The following is a 23177-nucleotide window of genomic DNA, read 5'->3' on the forward strand; positions in this document are numbered from 1 at the left end:
GCCCAACGCCCTGCCTCATGTCAGGCAACCAACCACTACCACTGAGGTATATTCCCAACCCCAACATTCCTGTTTTCTACTTTAATGTGTAAACTGTCTTCCAACATGAACTCTACCATTGTGAGTGATGAAACAGCTGACATCTTGATTCAGAGCATGGAAGAAATACCAACACATGACTGCTTGCCAATTAAGGTGTACTGTCCTCCTTTACCACAGATGATTTAATAAAATGTTGTTGGTAAAGCCATTTCAAATGGCTGTAGAGCAAAATCAGGTAATATGCTAGAAGTACACATCCTAAACAACTTTTCCAGGGCCAAGGATTCAGTTCAGCAGTACAAGTGCTTGCCTGGCAAGTGCAAGGTCATTAAGTTCAAGCCTGGTACCAAAAAAAACTTTTTCCCATATAATTTAAGCTCCTGAACCACTTAAGCTGGTTAAATCTGTAACAGTACAGACATCTCCCTAACTTAGGTCTGTAATCAGGTCTACTAGCTAGAAAGCAAATGCTGGATACTGCCCTAATGGTCTGTTATTCCCTGACTGCATACAGGAATGGCTGTTTTGAGTATATTGCAAGCCTCTATTTACCTTTAACCATAAGAATTAAAACAATACTTATCACCATACAGTTTGATATTACTTCCAGTAAGTACAATATTTATTAAACATATCTTCAGTTGTTTTGTTACATAGTGTGCAACAAATTACAATATTCTGCAGCCACAAATTATATGCAGAGTATGAAGAAACTATTAATCAGATAGTGTAATCTTTTCATTTATAACTCTACAAGGAAGAACTAGCAAATCAGATCTTACATATAACATCTCACTAAACTTTATGCATGGAAAGTGACAGACACTGGTTGTGCTGTTTGATACAAAATGGCTGAACTTCATCTTCAGAAGACTAAACCTGACATCTAAACATGCCAATATAAACATCAAAACAAAATATATTCTAACCAACCACGGGAAACAGTCTGATATCAGAAAGCAACAAGGATTACACACATTATTTTATAAACCAGCACACAAAGGTTTAAAACAGTTCTGAAAATGAAGTTAGCTGTCTTGAGTCAAGGGAATAAAAAAAAAGTCAGTATTGACCATTTACAATCTCTGACCTTTGTGGAGACGGTAAGAATCTGTTGTAGTGCAGCTACATACAGTACAATTCAGGCAATTTTGTTTTTTCACGGGTTCAGATTGCAAATTCATTGCTGTGAGAAAAAGACGGAGGCAAATTTTAGCAGCAGCCTCCACCTGACTGCTTGACTGGAGTGCTCTGAATTTTAACATTGGATTTTTCTGCGCCACCAGCTGTTGCTCCAGGGCCCATTCGTTTTTTAATCTCAGCTGCCATCGTCATGAAAGACTGTTCTACGTTCGTTGCATTCTTAGCACTGGTTTCCAAAAATGGGATTCCAAGGGAATCAGCAAATTCCTAAGGGAATAATAAAGCATAATAAACACTGAAAAATATTTTTCACTTTGTTCATTTCTACTCTATGAAATGGGAATTAGGAAAGACTAGGTTTACTGCAGCCAAATGGTAGATGAGTTGTAACTGTCAAAATATTATAATACACATATTTTTAAGTGAAGGTGGTTATGGCCATCATAGGGATCTATACCCATTCAAAAGTAAAATTCAACATCTTCAAATTCAGTATGAAAAAAAAAAAATCAAACATATCAACAAATATACCTTTGCTGTTGTGTAGTCTACTACTTTCTTTGTAGTAAGATCACATTTGTTCCCCACCAATAACTTGTTGACGTTTTCACTAGCATAACGATCTATTTCCTGCAGCCACTGTTTGACATTATTGAAGGACTCCTAAAAGATAAGATATTTTTATAATACAATTCTCGACACAGTTGTTCTAATGATCGAATGATATACAAAAGCACCCAAAGAGCCAATAACAAGACAGACTGCAAAATTATGTACAAGGAGAGATGATTTATTAAATGAGTAATGAACTAGAACTTAAAGATGAAATGTGAAGAATGAAGACGAAAATGCTATATTTGAAAGACTATTACAGCTTAATATTTTTATTTAGGTTTGGTTTTCTGTGCAACAGGTTTACACTATGTAGTGTATGCTGCCCTAAAACCTGTGATCTTCCTTGCCCTAGCCCCTCAAGTTCTGAGATTATAGGTGTACACCAACCACCAAGCCCAGTATACTTCTGGCAGTTCTAAGAGGAAAATGCTAATAACTGGGCAAATTCTTATTTATGCTTAAAACTAAGAATATAACTTCCTGCCTATATGATCTGTTATTTAATCCCTTGAACAATTAAATGTAAACCCTATTACTAAAATTTGTTTACTAAAGGAAAATACCTTTTCCGTGATTCCCAGTTGCATTTGGAGGTTGACAAAGTTTCTGCCATAATTTTTATAGCAGATTGATAGTTTATATGAATGTAAAAATCCCAGGACTCTGAGAGATTGAGACAGAATGACAATTAGGAGCCCAGCCTGCGTGACTCAGGAAAACCCTCTCTTCAGAAGAAAAATGGCTAGGCTGAAGCTCAACACTAATGTCCTGGGTTTGCTCCCCCAGCACTAGAGAGACAAGGAGCAGAGACTAGAATGAATGAATCTGAAATTTACCAAAGTGACTTCTCTGTCACATTAACCATTTTCTCTTGGAACTTACCTGGTCTGTCACATCATACACAACTATGATGCCATGAGCTCCTCTGTAATAACTAGAGGTGATTGTTCGAAATCTTTCTTGGCCTGCTGTGTCCCACTGTCACAAAACAATCAAGAAAACCAAACAATTCCATTAAACTAGAATTGAAAGAAAGTACTGAATAATTTAGTTTTCATAGGTGTAGAGATCACCTAGATTTGATACAAAAATGGCTTTTAATGTTCACAATACTGAACTGCGTAAGTGCCAAGCACATAGAAGTTTTTTATTTTTTATTTATTTATATTTTTTTTTGTCTTTTTCATTTTTTACCGGTACTAGGGATCGAACTCATGACCGCCTGCTTACAAGGCAGGTGCTTATGCCGCTGAGCTAAATCCCCAGCCCCACACATAGAAGTTTTTTTAAAAAACTCATGCCTACTTAATATTTTGCTAGTAACAAAGATCCCAAAATTATAAGCTCTTTTGAGACCAAAATTATTGCACATTTTTCATATTCCCCATCTACAGCTTTTATCATCATGCTAGGCATTCAGTATGAGTGCAGAAACAGGTCATCTAGCTTAGGAAAGTGCCTAGACTAGCCCAGCCCACAGATCCATGAATAGAGTGCAGTCTCACACAAAACACTGGCTAGCACATCTCAAGACCTTGGAAAGGAATGAAGGGATCTAAAATTGGGTAGCAACCAGTCAAGATAGCACTTTCACCACCTCAAGCGGGTATTACCTTAATATATTATCTTAAAATAACAAAAGGAGGATGATTTCAAGCCTTTCTAAAACTTATTTTAAGAACAACTTACCATACTTCAACATTTAGGCTCAAACACCCAAAACAAGTGCTTCCATTAGTGGATGTTTATGGTTGGTATCCGACACTACCCCCCACCCCGTATGGTGTACAAGACATAGTCACTGATGGGCTTTTCTCAAGTGACTGGATCCCAAGATTTTAATTTCAGTGGATTATAATACAGTAATTTGATATAATCACTGAGAAGTGATGAAAAACACAGAATGAATGGTAGCGAAGTGACCCTGAAGACTGTATTTAGTGCCTAGCTCCTTCCTTACAGGCTCTTGAATCCTCTCCACTTTCTTGTTGCCAGATGGAAGGTAGCTTTCCTTCAAAACCATGATGTTCCCCCCCCCACAGACCTAAAGCAATGGAACCACTGACTATGGACTGAAATATCATGAGCCATAATAAATCTGTCCTCAAAACTTTTCTCATGTCTTTGTTCATAGTGATAAACAGCTAACTATCTACATCAATGCTCTAAATTTAAAATAACTAATTGTTAGAAGGTATGTTGACATATGCCTACAATCCCAGCATTTGAGGGGTAAGGCAAAAGATAAGTGTTTGAGGCCATCCTAGGTTAGACAGTCAGTGCTTGTCTCTAAATAAGTAAGGATTAATTGTTAAAAATACCAAGAATCAAACTCACAGCTGGGCACAGTGGCGCATGCCTGCAACTCCCACTCAGGTGGCCAAGGCAGGAGGATCGCTGTGAGTTCGAGGCCAGCCTGGGCTACAAAGTGAGTTCAAGACCAGCCTGAACTATACAGTGAGACCCTGTCTCAAAAAACAAAAACAAACAAACAAACAAAAAACAAACTCACTTGGCAATGAGAACTTTGTTTAAACTGCTGCTAAACAATCATGTCCTATTAAAAGCATATTAATTAGAATAATTACTGCCCCATTAAAGATACTGGTAAGGCTGGGAATGTAGCTCAGTGGTAGAGTCCTTACCTAGTACACTACTACAAAGCCCTGGATTCAGTCCTCAGTACCACAAAAACAAGCAGCAGCCTAGTATGGTGGCCCAGGTCGTACACACAGCATTCAGGAGACTGAGGCAGAAGACTACAAATTTGAGACCAGCCTACACTACACAGTGAGCTCAAGTCCAGCCTGAATTACATAGTAAAACTCTACCTCTCTCCCGCCACCTGCAAAAAAATAGGCATGGTGGCCTATACTGGTAATCCCAGTGCTCTGGAGACTGAGGTAGGATTGTTTGGAGTTTGATACCAGCCTGGAACTACATAGCAAGACCCCGTATCTCAAAAAACCCAAACCAATCCAAACAAACAAACAAACAAAAAAAAAAACCCGAAAGAAAAGAAAGTGGTAAAATGGTTTGAGATATATCTTAGTGCTTCTTGGGCAAAAAAAAAAAAAAAAAGTAAAGAACAAAAATACAAGTTACAGAGGCTTTTGTGCATACATGTGTGAGAATTATTATGCCTGAGCCTGAGAGCTTAGAAGACGTTGAGATCTACTGTTATCATTGAGGACCTTTCATGATATCCTTTAAGGAGTATGATTTTTTTTTTTTTTTTTTTTGGCCTCTTGTTTGAGACAAGGTATCACTATGCAATTTAGGCTGGCCTTGAGTTCACTTTGTAGCTCAGGCTGCTCTAGAACTTGCAGATCCTCCTATGGAGGGCTGGGATTGATTACAGGTCTGTACCACCATGCCTGGCTAAAAGCATGAACTTTGGACACAAGTCAACCTCAGTTCAAAACATCAGAGATTTCACCTGTTCCTGCTTATTCAACATCTATCAGTGTCGTCAGCTAAAAATCATAGATACAATTCACTTTATACAGCAGTTCAAGGGGTTTAAATTAATGTTTGTAAAATACTTAGCAGTGCCTAACTACAAAAGCTACTCAATAAAATGTTAGTTTTCTTCCCTTCCCTGTCCAAGAACTTTCAATTCAAAAACAGCAAAAATGAAAAATTTTTTGTGACTAAATGTTAACATTTAGCTAACTAAAGCTAAGAAACAGCATCCAAACAGTAAATTTCTCACATTTCTTTGCCACCCTCAAAAACTTTCCTGACTCAATTTCCCAGCAGTAGTATTAGTACTTACCACTGTAATTAGGTCATCCTTTACTCATAATCTCAATTCTATGTGCCTACGTAATACAGGCGTTTCTATAAATGTTTCATGAATGAATGAGCAATCACAGAAAGAGGTCTTCCATCATACACCACTGATTCTGAATCTACCCTACATTCTTGAATGTTTTATAAGCACTAACTTTGACAAACATCCAAATGTCACAATTAAACAGCAAATTGAAAGGAAAACATAATTAAAATAAAAATCTCACAAAATAAAAACAGTGAAGGACCTAGAATACCTAACAGGGTAACTGAAGCCATAAAGATGACATGTGCTAAGGTTACAGGTAAAATTTGCACTTAGATTTTTAAACACCAGTCATTGAATGGAAACTCGCTTGCTCACTCGCTCTCTCTCGCGCTCTCTCTCTCTCTCTCTCTCTCTCTTAAAATCAAGCAAATCAAAATCTGCTTGTTCACTAGGTGTCATGATTTATGTTGTGGCCCCCAGGCCTCGTGCATTTGCATTATGCATATGTGATTGGTTCATTGCTAAACTGGCCTAGGGGTGGAGCCAGGATGTGATGTAATGGCAGGAAGAAGGCGTGTCTTGCTTTTTTGCCGTTTTCTGCTTTGCTGTTTGCAGCTGCCATGAACTTCGGCCCAGCCAGGCCACCCTGCCTTGGAGCCAACTAAGTATGGACTGAAACCTCCAAAAACTGTAAGAAATAAACCATTCCTTTCCCAACTTTGGGCTTCAGGCATTTTGTCTCAGCAATGAGTAAAAAGTAACTAAGACACTAGGTAATAGGCTACTAGGTAATATGGCTTTAGGTAACATGGCTATTGAGACAACAAATGTAAATTCAGGCTTCAATATCCTCTTGTGGGTTAATAATGAAAAGAGACACATAAAGCCAAGAGATAATTTTAAAAGAAAACAGTTAAAACTGAGAGGATTTATCTCATGGTTTTGTTGTAATTGTTTTTTGAAACAGGGTCTTGCTAGATAGCTCAGGCTGGTCTTGAATTCACTATGTCACCCAGATTGGCCTCAAACTCATACTAATCCTGCCTTTTGAATACTAGGATTACGAGCGTGCACAACCATACCCATTCACCATCATGTATTGTATCTCATACTTGATTCCAGAAATCACATTTTAACAGACTGTATTTATAAAATGCAACAGGATAGCCCAAATTGCAAAAGTTTTCTAAAAACATGCCTCAGCTGACCAATTTTAGATGTAGAAGAGAGGTTGTAACAAGATTAACCATCTGGCTTCACTCAGTATGTAAAGAATTAATGACTAGAAGTTGTGTGAGTTGTGCATGCCTGTAATCCCAGCACTTGGGAGATTTATAGGCAAGAGGATCTCTGCGAGTTTGAAAGCAGCCCAGTCTACATAGTGACTCTGAGGCCTGCCTGAACTACACAGCAATAGTCTGTAGAAAGAAAGAACGAATGAACGAACGAATGAAAGAACCAAAAACAAAACAAAAAACCAAAAACATTTTTTTTAAAAAGGATTAACTACAGATTATTTATAAATTGAAGTAACTACTATACTTTTTTATTTTCTTTTTTTTTTTTTTCTCAAGACTGAGTGCTCCAAACTACTATACTTTTTTTAAAAAAGGGCACTTGGCAAGTATGGTGGCATGCACCTATATCACCACTTGGGCTGAGGCAAGAGAATCAGTTTGAGTACAAGGTCAGCCTGAGGTACACAGTGAAATAAAAGTCAATATGAGTTACATGGCAAGACCCTGTCTCTTTTTTTACACTTTCTTTTTTTTTTGTCTTTTTCATTTTTATCAGTACCAGGGATTGAACTCACGACCACCTGCTTGCAAGGCAGGCGCTTATGCCACTGAGCTAAATCCCCAGCCCCGCAAGACCCTGTCTTAATTTAGTTCTAAACTAAAATAAACTAAATAAATAGGACAAACATGGAAAGGAAATTTCCACTGAAAAAAAACAAACAAAGAGTGATCTATAAAATCATTTCCAAGCTGGGTGTAGTACCAATACCGCATGGCTGTAATCTCAGCACTCTGGGAGGTTGAAGCAAGAAGGTCTCAAATTCAAGTCCAAAATAAGCAAGTTACTGACTCCATCTCAAAGTAAAAAAAAAAAAATTTTTTTTTGGTACCGGGGATCAAACTCATGACCTAAAACTTGCCAAGCAAGCGCTTTTGCAGCAGAGCTAAATCCCCAGCCTCAAAATGAAAATTTTTTAAGTGGGCTGGAATGTACTCAGTGCAAAGACCCTGGGTTCAATCCCCCAAGTGTCTCAGGGAAAGAAAAAATGAATACATGTACATGTTTCCAAAAAAGACACCCAAATCTTTCGGAGACCAATTATCACACATCATGTCAGGCTGGCGTGGAAAGTTAGTTCTGCAATATTCTTTATGTTCCAAGTATAAAGTTGATCCTGTAACAGGAAAACCTAATGTGGTAGTCAACCTGTCATCCTGTTCAAAATATTTCAAATTATGTCTGCTAAGTATTCTAAGACCTATTTTGGACTACAAATATGTTTATCAGTGCCTCTTTTGTCATGTTCTACTTCATCAGATTCACCTAAGGGAGCCACTAAAAAAAGTAACAACATATCAAACATCCATTCACACCATCAGTAAATTTATATGCAGCCCAAACGTTTACAAAGGAATGGATTTCTCATGTAATCTTATGTACATATACACAAAACTACTTCCTACGTTTGCTTCTCATAACTATTTTATAAATTAGTAAATTAGGTATCATCACACTCATTCTAAAGGGAAACTAAGTCTCAGGGAAAAGTCAGTATGTGTAAGTTAAAACTTTGATATTCTTAACAAGTAAATACTGGAACTAAATACAAGTCATCTCACTCCAAATTCATGACTCCTTCCAGTTTACTGTGGTACCAGTTCCACAAAAAGATTTTCTATGTTATCTCACACTAACAGCCCATTCTAAAAACTACTGAGGCATGCACAAGTAGCACACACCTGTAATCCCAGCTACTAATGTGCTTAAGGTAAGGAGATCTGCAGTTTGAGGCCACCTTGGCAATATAGTGAGAACCAATCTCAATCTCAATAGTTTTTGTTTTTTTGTTTGAGATACAGTCTCAGCTACACTACTTGGGCTGGCATTGGACTCATAATCCTCTCAATGCTTTTTCTTTCTTTCTGTTTTTTGAGGGGGCTTGAAATGAGTTGAAACAAGTTCTCACTGTTTAGTTCAGGCTTTGAACTTACTAGTCAGGCTGCTCTTGAACTCACAACAATACTCCTGCCACAAAATCCCAGGTGCTAGAATTACAAGAGTACACTACCATGCCCTAGTTCTGTTTTTTTTTGTTTTTTTTTTTTACTTTATTGTTGAGATAGATTCTTGCTAAACTGCCAAGGTTGGGCTCAAACTTGGCATTTTCCTCTAACGGTTTCCCATACACTTGGGATTACAACATGCGCTGTCATGCTCAGCTGGTATTTCTTTTTAAACCACAGATATGGCCACATACCCAGTCATATTAAAAAGAACACAAACTATTGTGACTGCCTGTATTTGATTAAGTATTGGGACATAAGAATAGATAAAGGAGTAGGACAGTACAGGGACACACAACACATCAAAGACAGAGAGCTATGGATCACGTGGTTCTGCCAGTATCTTTAATCAAATCACTAAATTTCTCAAAGTAAAATGACTATGTTTAAAAAAAAAAAAAGGTACATCCACACACCTGTAATCCCAGCACTAAAGAGGCTGAGGCAGCAGGAGGATCTCTGTGAGTTCGAGGGCAGCCTAAGCTAAGAATCAAGTTCAAGGCCAGCCTGAACTGCAGAGAGACCCTACCTCAAAAAAGACCCCCTGCCCCCAAAAAAAGGCAAGAAAGACATGCCAGGTATAGAGGCACATGCCTGTAATCTTAGCACTCAAGAGGCTAACACAGGATTGCCATGAGTTTGAGAGGCCACATAGACAGTTCAAGGCCAATCTGACATGGCGAGACCTTGTTTCTTTAAAAAAAAAAAAAAAAAAGTACGTTTCCTCCCAACAAAAATCCTGTCTTTCAATATTTAGTAAGTAGTATCTAAAAAAAAAGGTTAAAAGACTCAAATAAATGTGTGTCCTCTTCAACAAAGGCACATAGGAAGAACCTCTCCTCAGTTACTTCCAATGTTCCACAGCAATGACCACAGTAGAAGAAAATGTTCAGTTAACACTTTTAAAAGCAAACTTGAACTCAGAGAACCACTATTTAAATTTAAAAAAACACTAGGACCAAGTTCGACTTAAAGAATGAATTTTTCTGCTTTAAGAAGATATTTCAATGAGGTACATTTCACAAGTGCTTAATGTAAAGAGGCTCTGGGTTCAATCCCTAGCACAATCCCCAAACAGGGAAAGAGGAAGGGAAGGAAGAAAAGATAGAAAAGTTTTCAATGAGAAAAGTAACCCTGGGAAATTACCTTCAGTCTAAACAGTTATTCTACCATTCCATCACACATTTGATTTTTTATTTTTTCCTTAGATGGGGTCTTGTTATATAGTTTGTGCTGCCCTTAAACTCACTGTTAGTTTAGGCTGTCCTCAAACCTGCAGCAACCTTTCTGCCTCAGCCTCCCAAGTGCTGAGACTACAGGTGTGTGCCCAGCAGATGCCTGATTCTTAAGAACTTTATACTCAATTTTTGTTAGCCTATTACATATATATGAATAATACATTCTAGGTTTATAACAAAAAATTTCCAACCAAAAATCACTTACGATTTGTAGCTTGATTGTTTTCCCATCTAACTCTATAGTTCTTATTTTGAAATCCACACCAATTGTGCTGATGTAGCTTTCTGTATACGTATCATCCTGAAGGGAAAAAAAAGTTGAAAATGAAAATCAATGTTGACAGGTAAGTAGTATTTGCTTTTATGTAGTTTATAAAAAAAAAAAAAAAACTTTAAAGTACAGCATGCTGATAGCCATTCAATCCTATGCCAGTATTTATGTTCTGAATGTTCTGATTACAAAGCACTGACTATCTAACTATCTTTTTCCATTAAAATTTGTTCTAATATTTTTTAACAATTTCTTTTCAGTCAGTGAGCACCTTATTAGTCTAGGCCAGCCTAGAATTCCCTGAACACAACTAGAACTCTTAATCCTCTTGCCCCAGCCATATCAAGTGCTCATGCTGCAACCTGCATAGCCAACAGGGTCTGAGAGGGGGCAATGGAAGACTCAGAAAAAACTACGCACATACTAAAAAGGAAGCTGTCACTGGATGGGACCTGACCTCTGTGACGGAAAGGCAGTGACAATCCCTCATGGTCTACCCCTTGATTTATACATTGTAAAAAAGGGAGGGAAGCATGTGATGGGGCTAAAAATGCAATGTCTCTGCATTGTGCTGAGAACACTGAACGCGAAACATTCTCGGCACTACTTGTGCTGTAGTTAACAAGAAAGAACTCCAAGGTCAGACACCTGGCTTTGCTCTAGTCCCAACAATTTGTTTACATGGCTTGCCTCTGGAGCTCCGTGTTCTCATGACTGGCCTTGCTCTAGCCCCAAATGTGTGATCGTCCTCCAGCTTAGCCAGTCCCTGCAGCTAGGATTACATGAGTGCACTACCATGCCAGTTCTTGGCACATTCTTCTATATATATTGTACAGGAAAAAAAAATTTTTTTTAATTTTCAGGGATTATGATGATTTTATTTATTTTTGAGACAGAATCTGTTGCCCAAATTGCTTCTGATTTCCTGACCCTTGTATCAACCTCCCAGAGTTATTGAGACTACATGTGTGTGTAGCATTAATAATCTTCCTGGGACAGGGATTTAGCTCAGTGGCTTAAGCACCTGCCTGGCAAGCTCAAGGTCATGAGTTCGATCCCCAGTCCCCCCCCCCAAAAAAAACTTTTCCTAACTGCTAAACAGTAACCTTACTACTACCCCACCCATCCCATTTATTCACCACAAAACAATGACCATAGGGGGCCAGAGCTCAGCAGCACAAGCTCCTGCCCACCAAGTATGAAGTCCTCAGTTTGATTCCCAGTACCAAACAAAACAAAACACCAACAACTCTCCTCTTGTGGACATTTTTTTTTAAAAAATCGATTGCATTTCCTAATTATCAGTTTCTTAATGTCAGATATACTGCATATAAGATTCACTCTTCTATCTGGGGTGTGGTGACATGCTGTGATCTCTGAATTCTAGGAGGCTAATGCATACACAAGACACTCCTGGGCAAAGCAAGACCCTGTGTCTCAAAATGAAAATAAATAAGTAAACTTTTTAAAAAGGATGAGGGTTTAGTTTAGTGTGAAGGCCCAGGGAAGAATCTCCAGTAATGGAAGGGAGGAAGAAGCAAATTCATTTTTCTATGAATTTTTGTGTCTCCTTGTTAATGCGGAATGAACCCAAGGCCTCACATATGCATCATTCTAAGGTATATAAACCAGTGCAATTTTAGTACATGCACATGGTTGTACAACTCTCTTAACTATTCTGTAATATTACATCACCCCCAAAGGAACCTTATACAGTGGGGCACATCCCAGTTCACCAACTTAATTTGTTCTATGCTTTCGGAAATGATGGCCTCATTTGTGTTTATGCGGGAAATATGGCCACTGGCATATTCATCACCTAATGCAGTATGCAAACAAAAACAAAATGTTGCCAAACATTTATCCTTGTGAACCAAATTGTTGAGGTACCACAGTACTTTAAATCAGCAGCCCCTTTTCCTTTTTCCTTCATACCCTAGTACTCAATCACTAACCAATTTTTTTCTTTGAGACACAGTCTCAATAAGTAGCTCCTGCTGGCCTCCACTCACATCGCTCCTCTTGCCCCTGCCTCCTGAGTGCCCAGCCCATACACACTTCTTAAAAACTATTCACCAGCTGGACTTCTGGGAAGACGGTGGAGCAGTGAGCGGCAGAGAAAACAGCCTGAGAGTCACCATTCAGACACTAGAATATAGCATCTTGAGGAAGACAAGGACGGAAGGAAATGGGTTCCCCTTGACCCAGAAAGAATCTGCAGTGCAAACTGAAGCCCACAGAGAGAGTATAAAGAAGGCAGTAGCTGGGGGCACCTTCTCCGACACGGGATCACTGTGTTGAGAGGAGCTGTTAGAACCTGGGGACATACAGTCACCACAACTGCTGGCAAGCCCGGAGGCCATTGCAGAGATGCAGCAATAGAGGACAGTGGCAGTGGAGGGAAGCAGTGCACATGGAGGACTGTGGCTGGCAGTGAGTGCAGAGGATTTAGTCCTCCTACCAGGAGAGAGTGTTTAGCCAGGAACCATTTTGGGTACTAGTGGAATAAGCCCAGAACCCAGAATTGCTGCAGGCTTTCTCTAGCAGCTCCTAGCTGGGCAGCTTCCCAGAAATTGCCTGGACTGCAGCAAGCTGAACTGAGTCTGTTCCAGGGCAAGCCTGCTGAGATTATCCACTATTCTGCCATAAAGCAACTGCTGACTTCCTGGGATAGACTGGCACAATTCTGGACTCTATCTCCACTGGTTGTCTACTTGTGAAACCAGAGAGAATCCTGAAGAGGATTATTTGTTTTTCTTTTACTTTTTGATTTTTAAAAATTTATTTTCTCTTTCCCCTTTATTATTTATACCAGTGTGGAAGTGGTTCCTAACCTCTTTGTGGGTGTGGTTCTGTTCTGTTCTTCCTTTTACCTCTTCCATCTCTCTTTTCCTTCAGTCTTCTGCCCCGGGTTTCCCTAAACTGGTGTGATCCATCTTTGTCCTCCAACCTTACTTCTTATCTCTTTCTCTTCTTCCACTTCTCTATATTTTCCTTAATCCATTTTAAATTTTAACCCCAAGGGCAAAACTGACACATTGTGGAATAACATATTGCATATAATTATCTGGTTTGTTTAAATTTTGTTATATAATCACAAATCTAGTTCAAATAGTTAAAAGCCCCAAATTAAAGGTTGGCTCAGTTTGTTTTTTTCTAGGCAGTGTTTGATATATTGGTACCACTATAGCCGCAAGTGACATTATTGTTTTAAATAGCTATTGGCCCTGATAATCTGTGACTGAGATTAGTAACTAACGGTCACAGAAAATACAGTGGTACAGTGCCAAAGAACCAGGGACAAGGCAAAACAAACAACCTCGCATCTCCAACAAAGTAAAGAGGTAAGAACTTCCAACAGACTCAAAACCCAAAAACCAGCTATCCCTGGAAGATACCTCAGAGAAGCAGCAGTCACCTAAGGGTCTTAAATACTACCAATAAAGCAACCCACAATAGGCAACTTACAAGCATCATGCCAGGGATTAAAATTTTAAAAAATAAATAAATAAAGACACTTAAGCAAAATGCAACCCCAGACATCCAGTTCACCAAGGGCAAATCCAAAGGAGCAACGAGGTAGGACAATCCAAAAGCCCTCCACCAGGTCTCTCTGAAGTGTACACAACAAAGCAATTGAATGAGGCGCTGGAAAAAAATGAAATCAGAAATAATCTCTTAGATAACTATAGACATTATCAAAATTCACACCATGCTTAGTGATGTTAGAGCACACACAGACCAAAAAAAAAAAAAAGACAACCTTAAGAAAATTATGGAAGCCAGCATAGGAAAGAAATGGAATCCATGAAGCAGATTCAAGCAGAGATCCAGGAGAATAAAAGCTCCAATGAAATTATTCAACGCAGATTAGGCCAGTGTGAGGACAGGATCTCAGATATTGAAAAGAGACTTACAGTCAGTGATCAGAAAAGGAAAGATTTCTCAAAAATAGCAAGGGTCCGTGAAAAACCAATCCAGCAGCTGCTCGATGAGACAAAGAGGAGTAACTTAAACTGGACTAGAGTCAATGAAAAAGCAACAGATACCATACCACAAATGATATTTAAAAAATGTTCCCAGAAATCAGGACAGAAAACTTTCTTGGTAGAGAAAAAGAATATGACTTGCAGATAAATAAGGCATATAGAACTTCAATTAGCCATTAAAAAAACATCTATATAGATGTTTCCAGAATTGGGGGTGAGGCGATATCTATAGCCAGACATATCACAGTCAAGATTCAAGATATCCAACACAAGAATATAATCTTAAAAGCTGTTAGAGAAAAGAAACAAATCACCTGTAAAGGAAAGCCCATCAGAATTACAGCTGACTTCTCAGCATAAACTCCCAAGTCAAGGACAGCTTGGAGTGAAGTACTTCAAGTTTTTAAGGAAAACAACTTTCAACCCAGACTGAGTACCCTGAGCTAAGCTATCTTTCAAAATTGATAGAGAAATAAGATACTTCTATGACAAAGAACATCTGAGGAAATTTATGACCACCAAACCAGCACTCTGAAATTGTTCTAAAGGACAGTCTAGAAAGAGATAATGAGGACTACAGCTCCATGAACCTCAACAGAAGGAATCCATCAGAGAAGACAAACAAAAGGAGGGGAAAAAAGAAGGGAGCCAACAAGAAAATATGATAAGTCAATACATATCAATTATAACCACCAATGATAATGGCCTCAAGTCACCAATCAAAAGACAGATTGGCAGAATGGATCAAGAAGCAAGCTCCAACAATATGCTGCATGTAACAAGCATGTTTAATTAAAAAAGAAATTCACAGATTGAAAGTCAAAGGATGGGAAACAATATTCCATATAACAGGAATGCAGAAAAAAGCAGGGGTGGCTATTCTATTTGAAAAGTGAATTTGCAAAGTGAATACTGATTAACAGATAAAGAAGGTCACTACATCCTCATAAAAGGAACAATCCAAGAGGAAGAGCTAACAATTATAAATATATATGCAACAAATACCAGTGCACCCAACCATATAAAACAATTACTAACAGGCATGAAAAATCAAATAAGCCCTAATACAATTTTATTGAGAGACCACAACATCCCACTGTCACAAAAAAACAGATCAACTAGACAAAAAAAAAAAAGAATCAATAACAAAATATTAGTTAAATCAAACTTTTAACTTAGTAGATATGGACTTAGTAGATATCTAGAGATTTCCACCCCACAACATCAGAACACACTTTCTTGTCAGTTGCACACAGGACATTCTCTAAAATAGACCATATACTGGCTTATAGAACAGGCTTAAGTAAATGCAAAGGAACTGAAATTATCCCGTGCATACCACCAGACCATAGTGCAATGATATTGGAAACCAGAAGAACTTTATTAGCACATGGAAATTAAATAGCACCCTATAGAACAACCAGTAGGTCACAGATAAAATTAAAAAAGAAATTAGTTTTTCAGTTGAATGCTAACGACAATACAACATACCAAAACTGTGGGACACAATAAAAGCAGTCTTAAGTGGGAAAATTATAGCAGTAAATACCTGTATCAGGAAAACAGAGTAAACATATATAAACAACTTTTTCTTTCTAGGGAAAGAAAAAAAGCAGGCTAAACCAAAGCTCAGGGAGGAAATTATAAAGATCACAGCAGAAATTAACACACTACATAGTAAAAAACAATACATAGCATCATTGAATCAAAGGGTTGGTTCTTCAAAAGATTAAGTAAAATTGACAAACCCTTAGCCAACCTTATCAAAATAAAAAGCAAAGACTCAAATTCATGCAATTAGGAATGAAAAGGGTGAAATCATAACAGACCCTACAGAAATTCAGAAAATCTTCTATACCTACTTTGAAAACTTGTAATACTGAAGAAATGGACAATTCCTAGATACATATATATAAATTACCAAAGATAAATCAAGACATAAAAATACTAAATAATCAGGGCTGGGGATTTAGCTCAGCGGCATAAGCGCCTGCCTTGCAAGCAGGCAGTCTTGAGTTCGTTCCCTGGTACCGATAAAAAGGAAAAAGACAAAAAAATATATATATATATACACTAAATAATCCAATATCAATAAATAAAATCAAAGATGTAATTAAAAATTTATCAACATAAAAAAGCCCAGGCCCTAACGGATTCACTGCTGAGTTCTAAAGAAATTTAGAGACCTAACAACACTACTTCTCAAACTCTTTCATGAAATGGAAAGCGAAGCAATACTCCCAATTCATTCCTGGAAGCAAGCATTACCCGGATACCAAAACTAGAGAGGGACCAACCAAGCAAGAGACAAACAACAACAAAAATCCAACCTGAAGATCAACTGAACAGATGAGAAGATGCAGAAACAAATCCAGACACATTCAGCCACCTTGTCTTTGACAAAGGTGCCAAACACACTGGAAGAAAGATGGCCTCTTTTATAAATGGTGCTCAAAAAACTGGCTCTACACATGCAGAAGACTAAAACTGGACCCATGTCGTTCACCATGTACTAAGCTAAAACCAGAATGGCTCAAGGATCTTATTATTAATACAGAAACATTAAATCTGCTGGACAATAGAGTACGTAAAACTCTTGAAGACACTGCGGTAGGCAAAGACTGTATGAACAAATCCCTGATAGCACAGGCATTATCACAAAAAAAAAAATCAACAACTGGGATCTTATCCTATTGAAAAGCTCTGCACAGCAAGAGAAACCACCAACAGTGTGAAGAGACAATCCACAATGTGGGAGATGTTTGCCAGCTGTACCTTAGGCAAAGGACTACTATCAAGAATACAGAAAGAGGGGCTGGGGATTTAGCTCAGCGGCATAAGCACCTGCCTTGCAAACAGGCGGTCATGAGTTCAATCCTTGGTACCGGAAAAAAGAAAAGAAAGAAAGAAAGAAAACAAAAGACAAAAAAAATTAAAAAAAAAAAAAAGAATACAGAAAGAACTAAAAAATAAAATAATCAGTCTTCCCAGATTCAGAGACCCAATCCAAAAATGGGCACCTGAGATAAATACACCTCACACGAAGAAATACAAACAGCGAATAAATGAAAAAATGTTCAGCAGCACTGGTCATTTGAGAAATTCAAATTAAAACAACACTGAGATTCTAAAGAAAGAAAGAATGGCTATTATCAAGAAATGAACTGATAAATGCTAGAGGAGCTGTGGGGCTATTGTTGATGGGACTGCAGACTGGGGCAACCACTGTGGAAATCAGTGTGGAGGTTCCTCAAAAACCTAGGACTAGAGGTCCATTCAACCCCTGCTATTGCCCTTCTCAGTATCTTCCCAAAAGAATCAAAAACATCACACCACAGTGATATATGTGCACCCATGTTCATAGCAGTTGGTAACACCCAGATCTTGGAAATAACCTAAATGCCCATTGACTAAGGAATGGGTTAAAAAAAAAAAGGATGTTGTATTTTTATATAATGGAGGACTACTCAGCCATAAAGAAGGATAAACTGGAGGCTTTTATAAGTAAATGGATGCAACTTGAGAACATACTCATTGATGAAATAAAGACACACATGTATAAACATCGCATTGTTTTATTAGCATGAGAAGCTGAAAGAAAACGTATATGTATATAAAAACAGTTCACAGTTTAAAAAACTATTCACCAGCTGATAAGATATTTGGGTTCCATCTGCTTTTTTTATGTTATGAATAATGCTTCTTGTGAAAATATGTGTGCAAATTTTGGTGTGAACATGTTTCTTGTCAATTTTTTAACAATGTTAAAACTGTTACAATGTTCCCACCAGTTTGACCCACCAGTAGTACATGCATGGACTGTCCCATCTGGGCTGTTTATACAACCTCATGGGACTGCCCAAATGGCACTGAAAGGGGCTGTCATGCATGTATCACTATAGTTCAGAGATAACCTGGCAGTGAGACATATGAATTAAGGCCTTGTGTTGTGTGTTAAAATTATACTTTTCTTCAAATATTCATCATAATTTTCAACTCACAAAGCAAATAAAATTCTTCTTGTTTCGCTGTTCTGTTTGTGAGACAGGGTCTTCCTTTGTAGCTCAGGCTGACCTTGAACTCATTACACAGCCCATGGTGGCCTTTAACTCATGGCAATCCCCTACGCCTCATCCTCCTGAAAAGCTATTATTACAGGTATGTGCCATTATGCCTGGCCAAAACTGTTTTCATAAAATGAAAATCTTGTGAAAAACTCTGGGAGTAGAGAGACAAGCTGTCATCATCTAAAATAAACCACAAAGTATCAGCTAGAAAGTATTCTGTCAATAAAAACAGACCTAAATTTAATCAAAATAACACTGTCCAACTTAACTTTCTGTGACAATGGAAAGGTTCTACAATCTTGCTAACCAATATGGTGGCCACTAGTCCCATATAGCCTATAAAACGGGCCACAATTTAATTTTTTCAGTTTCAATTAATTTAAATATAAATGGCTGTCAGATATGGTGGAACATGCCTATAATCCCAGCATTTATGAGTTTGAAGCAGGAGGATCACCATGAGTTCAAGTCCCACCTGGGCTACCTAGTAAGTTCAAGGCCAGCTACACTACTATGTCAAATCCTGCCAACAAAACAATTATATGTATAGTGCCATATACAGCCAAACAGCCACTGTATGGGTGCCATAGTTCTATGGCTTACCTCCAATTACAGAAAAAAGGACAAAGGAATAAAGAGACACAAAAGAGCAAAAATGACAACTGTGTACTGTCAGACAATATACAAAACAACTGCCTCCGCTTCTGTAAAGTCAGTAACATGAAAAGCAAAAAAAGAAAGTGTAAAACACTAACAAGCAAGCAGGGAGTAGTGTACATGCTTCTAATCTCAGCTACTGACAGAGCTGACACATGAACATCACAAGTTTGAGGACAGCCTTAACAACTTAGTGAGAAGCTTGTTTAAAAAGGCTGTGCATGGAGCTAAGCACTCTCTAGGTTCAAAAGAGGAAAAGGGAAACTACCAAATAAAATGTGTGGACCATGTTTGGATCCTAATCTAAACCCAAGCAAAACAACCATTTTGTCCTGGCAGTGCAAGAGATGCAAGCCAGAGCCTTGCACGTGTTCGTCAAGCACTCTACTCCAGCCACAACACAGCATTTTTTAGACAGCATTTTGTAGACTAACAATGGCATTGTCATTTTTTAGGAAAATGTCCTGTTTTTACTGAAGTATATAAAGAGAAAATGACAAGTTTGACATCTATACTACAATATTCAACAACAAAAAAAGGGCTACATAAAACCCATGTGGACAAATCCTTATAATGCGAAATCTAACACATAAGATTAAAATTTAAAAGGATCTTTAAAGGAAACTGATCTACGATTTCTAAAGAAAAATGATGCCTATAATGCCTATAATCCTAGCACTCTGGGGAGGCCGAGGCAGAAGACCAGCTTATGCAACAAAGAAAGACCATTCTCAAAAACAACCCCAACTTGAAAAAGATGGCAGATAGATAACAGCAGGCTACAGAGGCTCCCTGAGATATTCAACTTAGATTCCAAAAATAATACAGCGCGAGGAGTCCTGAACAGAGGGTGACAGACCCTCCCGACCCAGAAACAAACTAAGCTGAGAGAAACCAATTAAAAATACAGTCCCGGTGCTACTATTGGAACAGCAAAGGCTATTCACAGAAACAATTAAGGAAAACTTCCCAAACATAGGAAAAGAAAAAGATATTCAGATATATGAGGCATACAGAACTCCAGTCACCTACAACCAAAACATAACTACACCCAGCATATAATAATCAAGATCCCAGAAATCCAATATAAGAACAGAATATTAAAAGCTGTCAGAGACAAGAAACAGATTACCCACAAGGGAAAGGCCATCAGAATTACGGCAGACTTCTCGGCATAAACCATCAAATCAGTGGAGTGAAGTATTCCAAGTCCTGAAAGAAAATAACCTCCAGCCAAGATTGATACATCCCGCACAACTGTCCCTAGAAATAAATGGAGAAACAAGATGCTTCCAAGATAAAGAGGAATTGGGTGAATTCGCAACCACCAATCCAACCCTACAGAGAATACAACATAACATTCTAGAGACAGAAAAGCACCAGGATTTCAGGAACAGTGACAGAGAGGCCCCAATAAATGGAGCAAAAAACAAAATGAAGATGACAACTAATGATGGAAAAAGAGCACAACAGAAGTGAGGCAGAGATGATTGAATATAATTTCTAATATAGATGGCCTAGATACACTAAATTAAGGGAAAAAAAGAGAATTGCAGGCAGAGTGGATCAAGTGGTAGGATCCACTGAGATGTTCTTTATAGGAAATATAATTAACCTGAAGAAGGGTATATGGACCAAAATCAAGTATGAGAAAACAGAACTGTATGTGATAGGGAACCAGAGACTAAATAGGAGCAACTGGACCAGTATTTATGGATAGACTAGAAAGACAGGCTTTAATAAGTAAAGAAATACAACTAGAGATCAAGTACAGGAGTGAGAAAGTTTGGAAACACTTAGGTAAATAGCAGGTTGCACGCCCAATGTAAAGTATAATTGAATATATCAGTACATAAACAGTATTAATAGAAATAAAACTTTGTAGATAGTGTAGAACTACAAAAACAGGTAGTCATTGCCTGGTGGCTCATGCCTGTAATCCTAGCACTCGGGAGGCTGAGGTGGGAAGATCGTTGTGAGTTCAAGACCAGCCTGGGCTACAAAGTGAGCACAAGGCCAGCCTGAACTGCATAGCGAGACCCCGCCTCAAAAAAGACAAAAAAAAGAAAGAATATGTTTTGTTCTGTCCTGCTTTGTTCTGTTTCTCCCTCTAATATAGAAAGGATAGAAATACACATTAAGCCTCATGTTGCGTAAAACCTATAAACAGTTATGAGAACTGATCTTATGATACATGATGAAATGAACAAATGCCTAGAAAGGAAAAAAAGGCACTATAGTACTCAGTGCTGATTCCGGAGTGTCATGATGTGAAATCCAGCAATTGTTCCGAGCGATTTTAGTCTGCTTTAGTTTATTTAATCTCAACATATATGAAGATATGGATAAATGTGTGTACATGTTTAAGTGTATAGGATAGCCATATTACCAAGTTTTTATTAGATAGTTATACAGAATTGTTTGCAGTCTCCCTGTTTGAATTTCCATTTATATGTTCCACTTTTGTATCTTGAACAATTATTCATAAGAGGACAATATGTAAACATCAACAAGTGATTTATTACTGTTTATTTTTTTCTTTGAAAGTATGTACTATTTCTACCTGTTTTCCGTTTTGTCTTTCTTTAAATAAAAAAAAATTTTAAAAACCCCAAAAAAGTAAAATTACCCTTCTTAAAAATAACCAAAAAAAAAAATAAAACAAGAAACAAAGAAAAGATATTACATAAGAAAAAAAAATAAAAACATACCCGGAACCCATTTCTTCCCACAAAACATTTTTAAATACTCAAGAATCAAGTCTTTTTATTAATAATATTCACTGTGCCAGAGATTTTAACTCAGAGGCATAACCACTGGCCTTGCAAGTGCTAGATTGTGAGTTTGATCCCCAATATCAACAAAACAGAACTAGTCACTGTTTGTCAGTTTCTTTGCAGTAATGAGGCTTAAACCCCAGCTTCTACAATGAGCTACATCCCCAGTCCCTCTGAGGCACAGTCTTGCTAAATAGCTAAATTATACAGGCTGGGCTCAACCTTGTGACCTTCCTGCTTCAAGACACCCAGAATGCTAGAACTACACATATGTGCGCCTACAACTTTTTTGGTCCACATGAGTGCCTAAGTGCCAAATGTAACAACTATGAGTATACTGTGGCTGAGGCAGGAGAATCTAATGCTGCTTTGACAGATACCAAGGCAATAGCAGCATTGCTTTTGAACCATCAGAGGAAATAATAGTGAAAAGGGCAGATGTCTTATCTTAGTATTACTCTTAATTAAAGATTTTTTTTTTTTGGACTAAGGTGTAAGTGACAGCAAATGCACAGCTTGGGGAGGCCCTGAACTCTCTACAGTATTGACGTTTAAACACCAATATATTATTACAACAACAACAACGATGATGATATTACACTTTGATCTAAAAGACTTGCTGAATCTTGGCAACTCCCAGGAGTCTTTGGTCCATTCTCTGAAAATCTATAATCTAGACCAAAGGGAAAACATACTAAATTTAAAGGCAGGTAATAATAAAGACTATGAAGGAAACTGGATTCTATCATGCCAAAAGTTATTTATCAGTTTCAACATACACAGCACTATGCCACTGTCTAAAAAGTCTGTGTCAAGCACCACCACCTTCTCTCTTTACTAAAAACTACTCTGAAGACTTCTGTATTGTGGCACGAGAACTAATTAAAATTTTCTTTTTTGGCTAGGGATATAGCTAAGTGGCATAAGTGCATGCTTGGCAAGCATAAAGTTCTGAGTTTCCCAATACCAAAAACAAAGGAAAAAAAACAGGAAATTTTCTTTTTCAGTTAACCCATTTATGTCAAAGATTAAAATTTTCTGAATTTTTGCGTGAAATTCATGTTATCTAGAAAATTCAGGGAACAAGAATTTGAAGAGAACACATTTCATTATATTCCACTGTCATAAGCATTGAAATGTAAAGAGCAGCAGATTTAAACTTGTGGGATTTTTCTGGGGGGGAGGTGGAGATGGGATGGTTTTTGAGACAGGACCTCACTTTGTAGTACAGGCTGGCCTCAAACTCACAGCAATCCTCTTGCCTCAGCCTCCTAAGTGCTGAAATTACATGT

At 37.9% G+C, this 23177-nt stretch overlaps 1 protein-coding gene across 1 annotated transcript in view; it reads right to left on the minus strand.

The window, feature by feature from the left end:
• Nucleotides 1-635: 635 nt before the first annotated feature.
• Nucleotides 636-23177, minus strand: part of Rab1a (RAB1A, member RAS oncogene family) — a 38801-nt gene continuing 16259 nt past the window's right edge. The window contains 5 exon segments of the mRNA XM_003467515.5: nt 636-1266; nt 1269-1452; nt 1717-1848; nt 2683-2778; nt 10330-10425. Coding sequence (XP_003467563.2) covers nt 1223-1266; nt 1269-1452; nt 1717-1848; nt 2683-2778; nt 10330-10425 — 552 coding nt within the window. The 3' untranslated portion in view covers nt 636-1222.

The sequence above is a fragment of the Cavia porcellus genome, unplaced genomic scaffold (genome assembly GCF_034190915.1).
Source record: "Cavia porcellus strain 051 isolate PalLab524CR breed Dunkin Hartley unplaced genomic scaffold, mCavPor4.1 scaffold_18, whole genome shotgun sequence".
Lineage (NCBI taxonomy): Eukaryota > Metazoa > Chordata > Mammalia > Rodentia > Caviidae > Cavia > Cavia porcellus.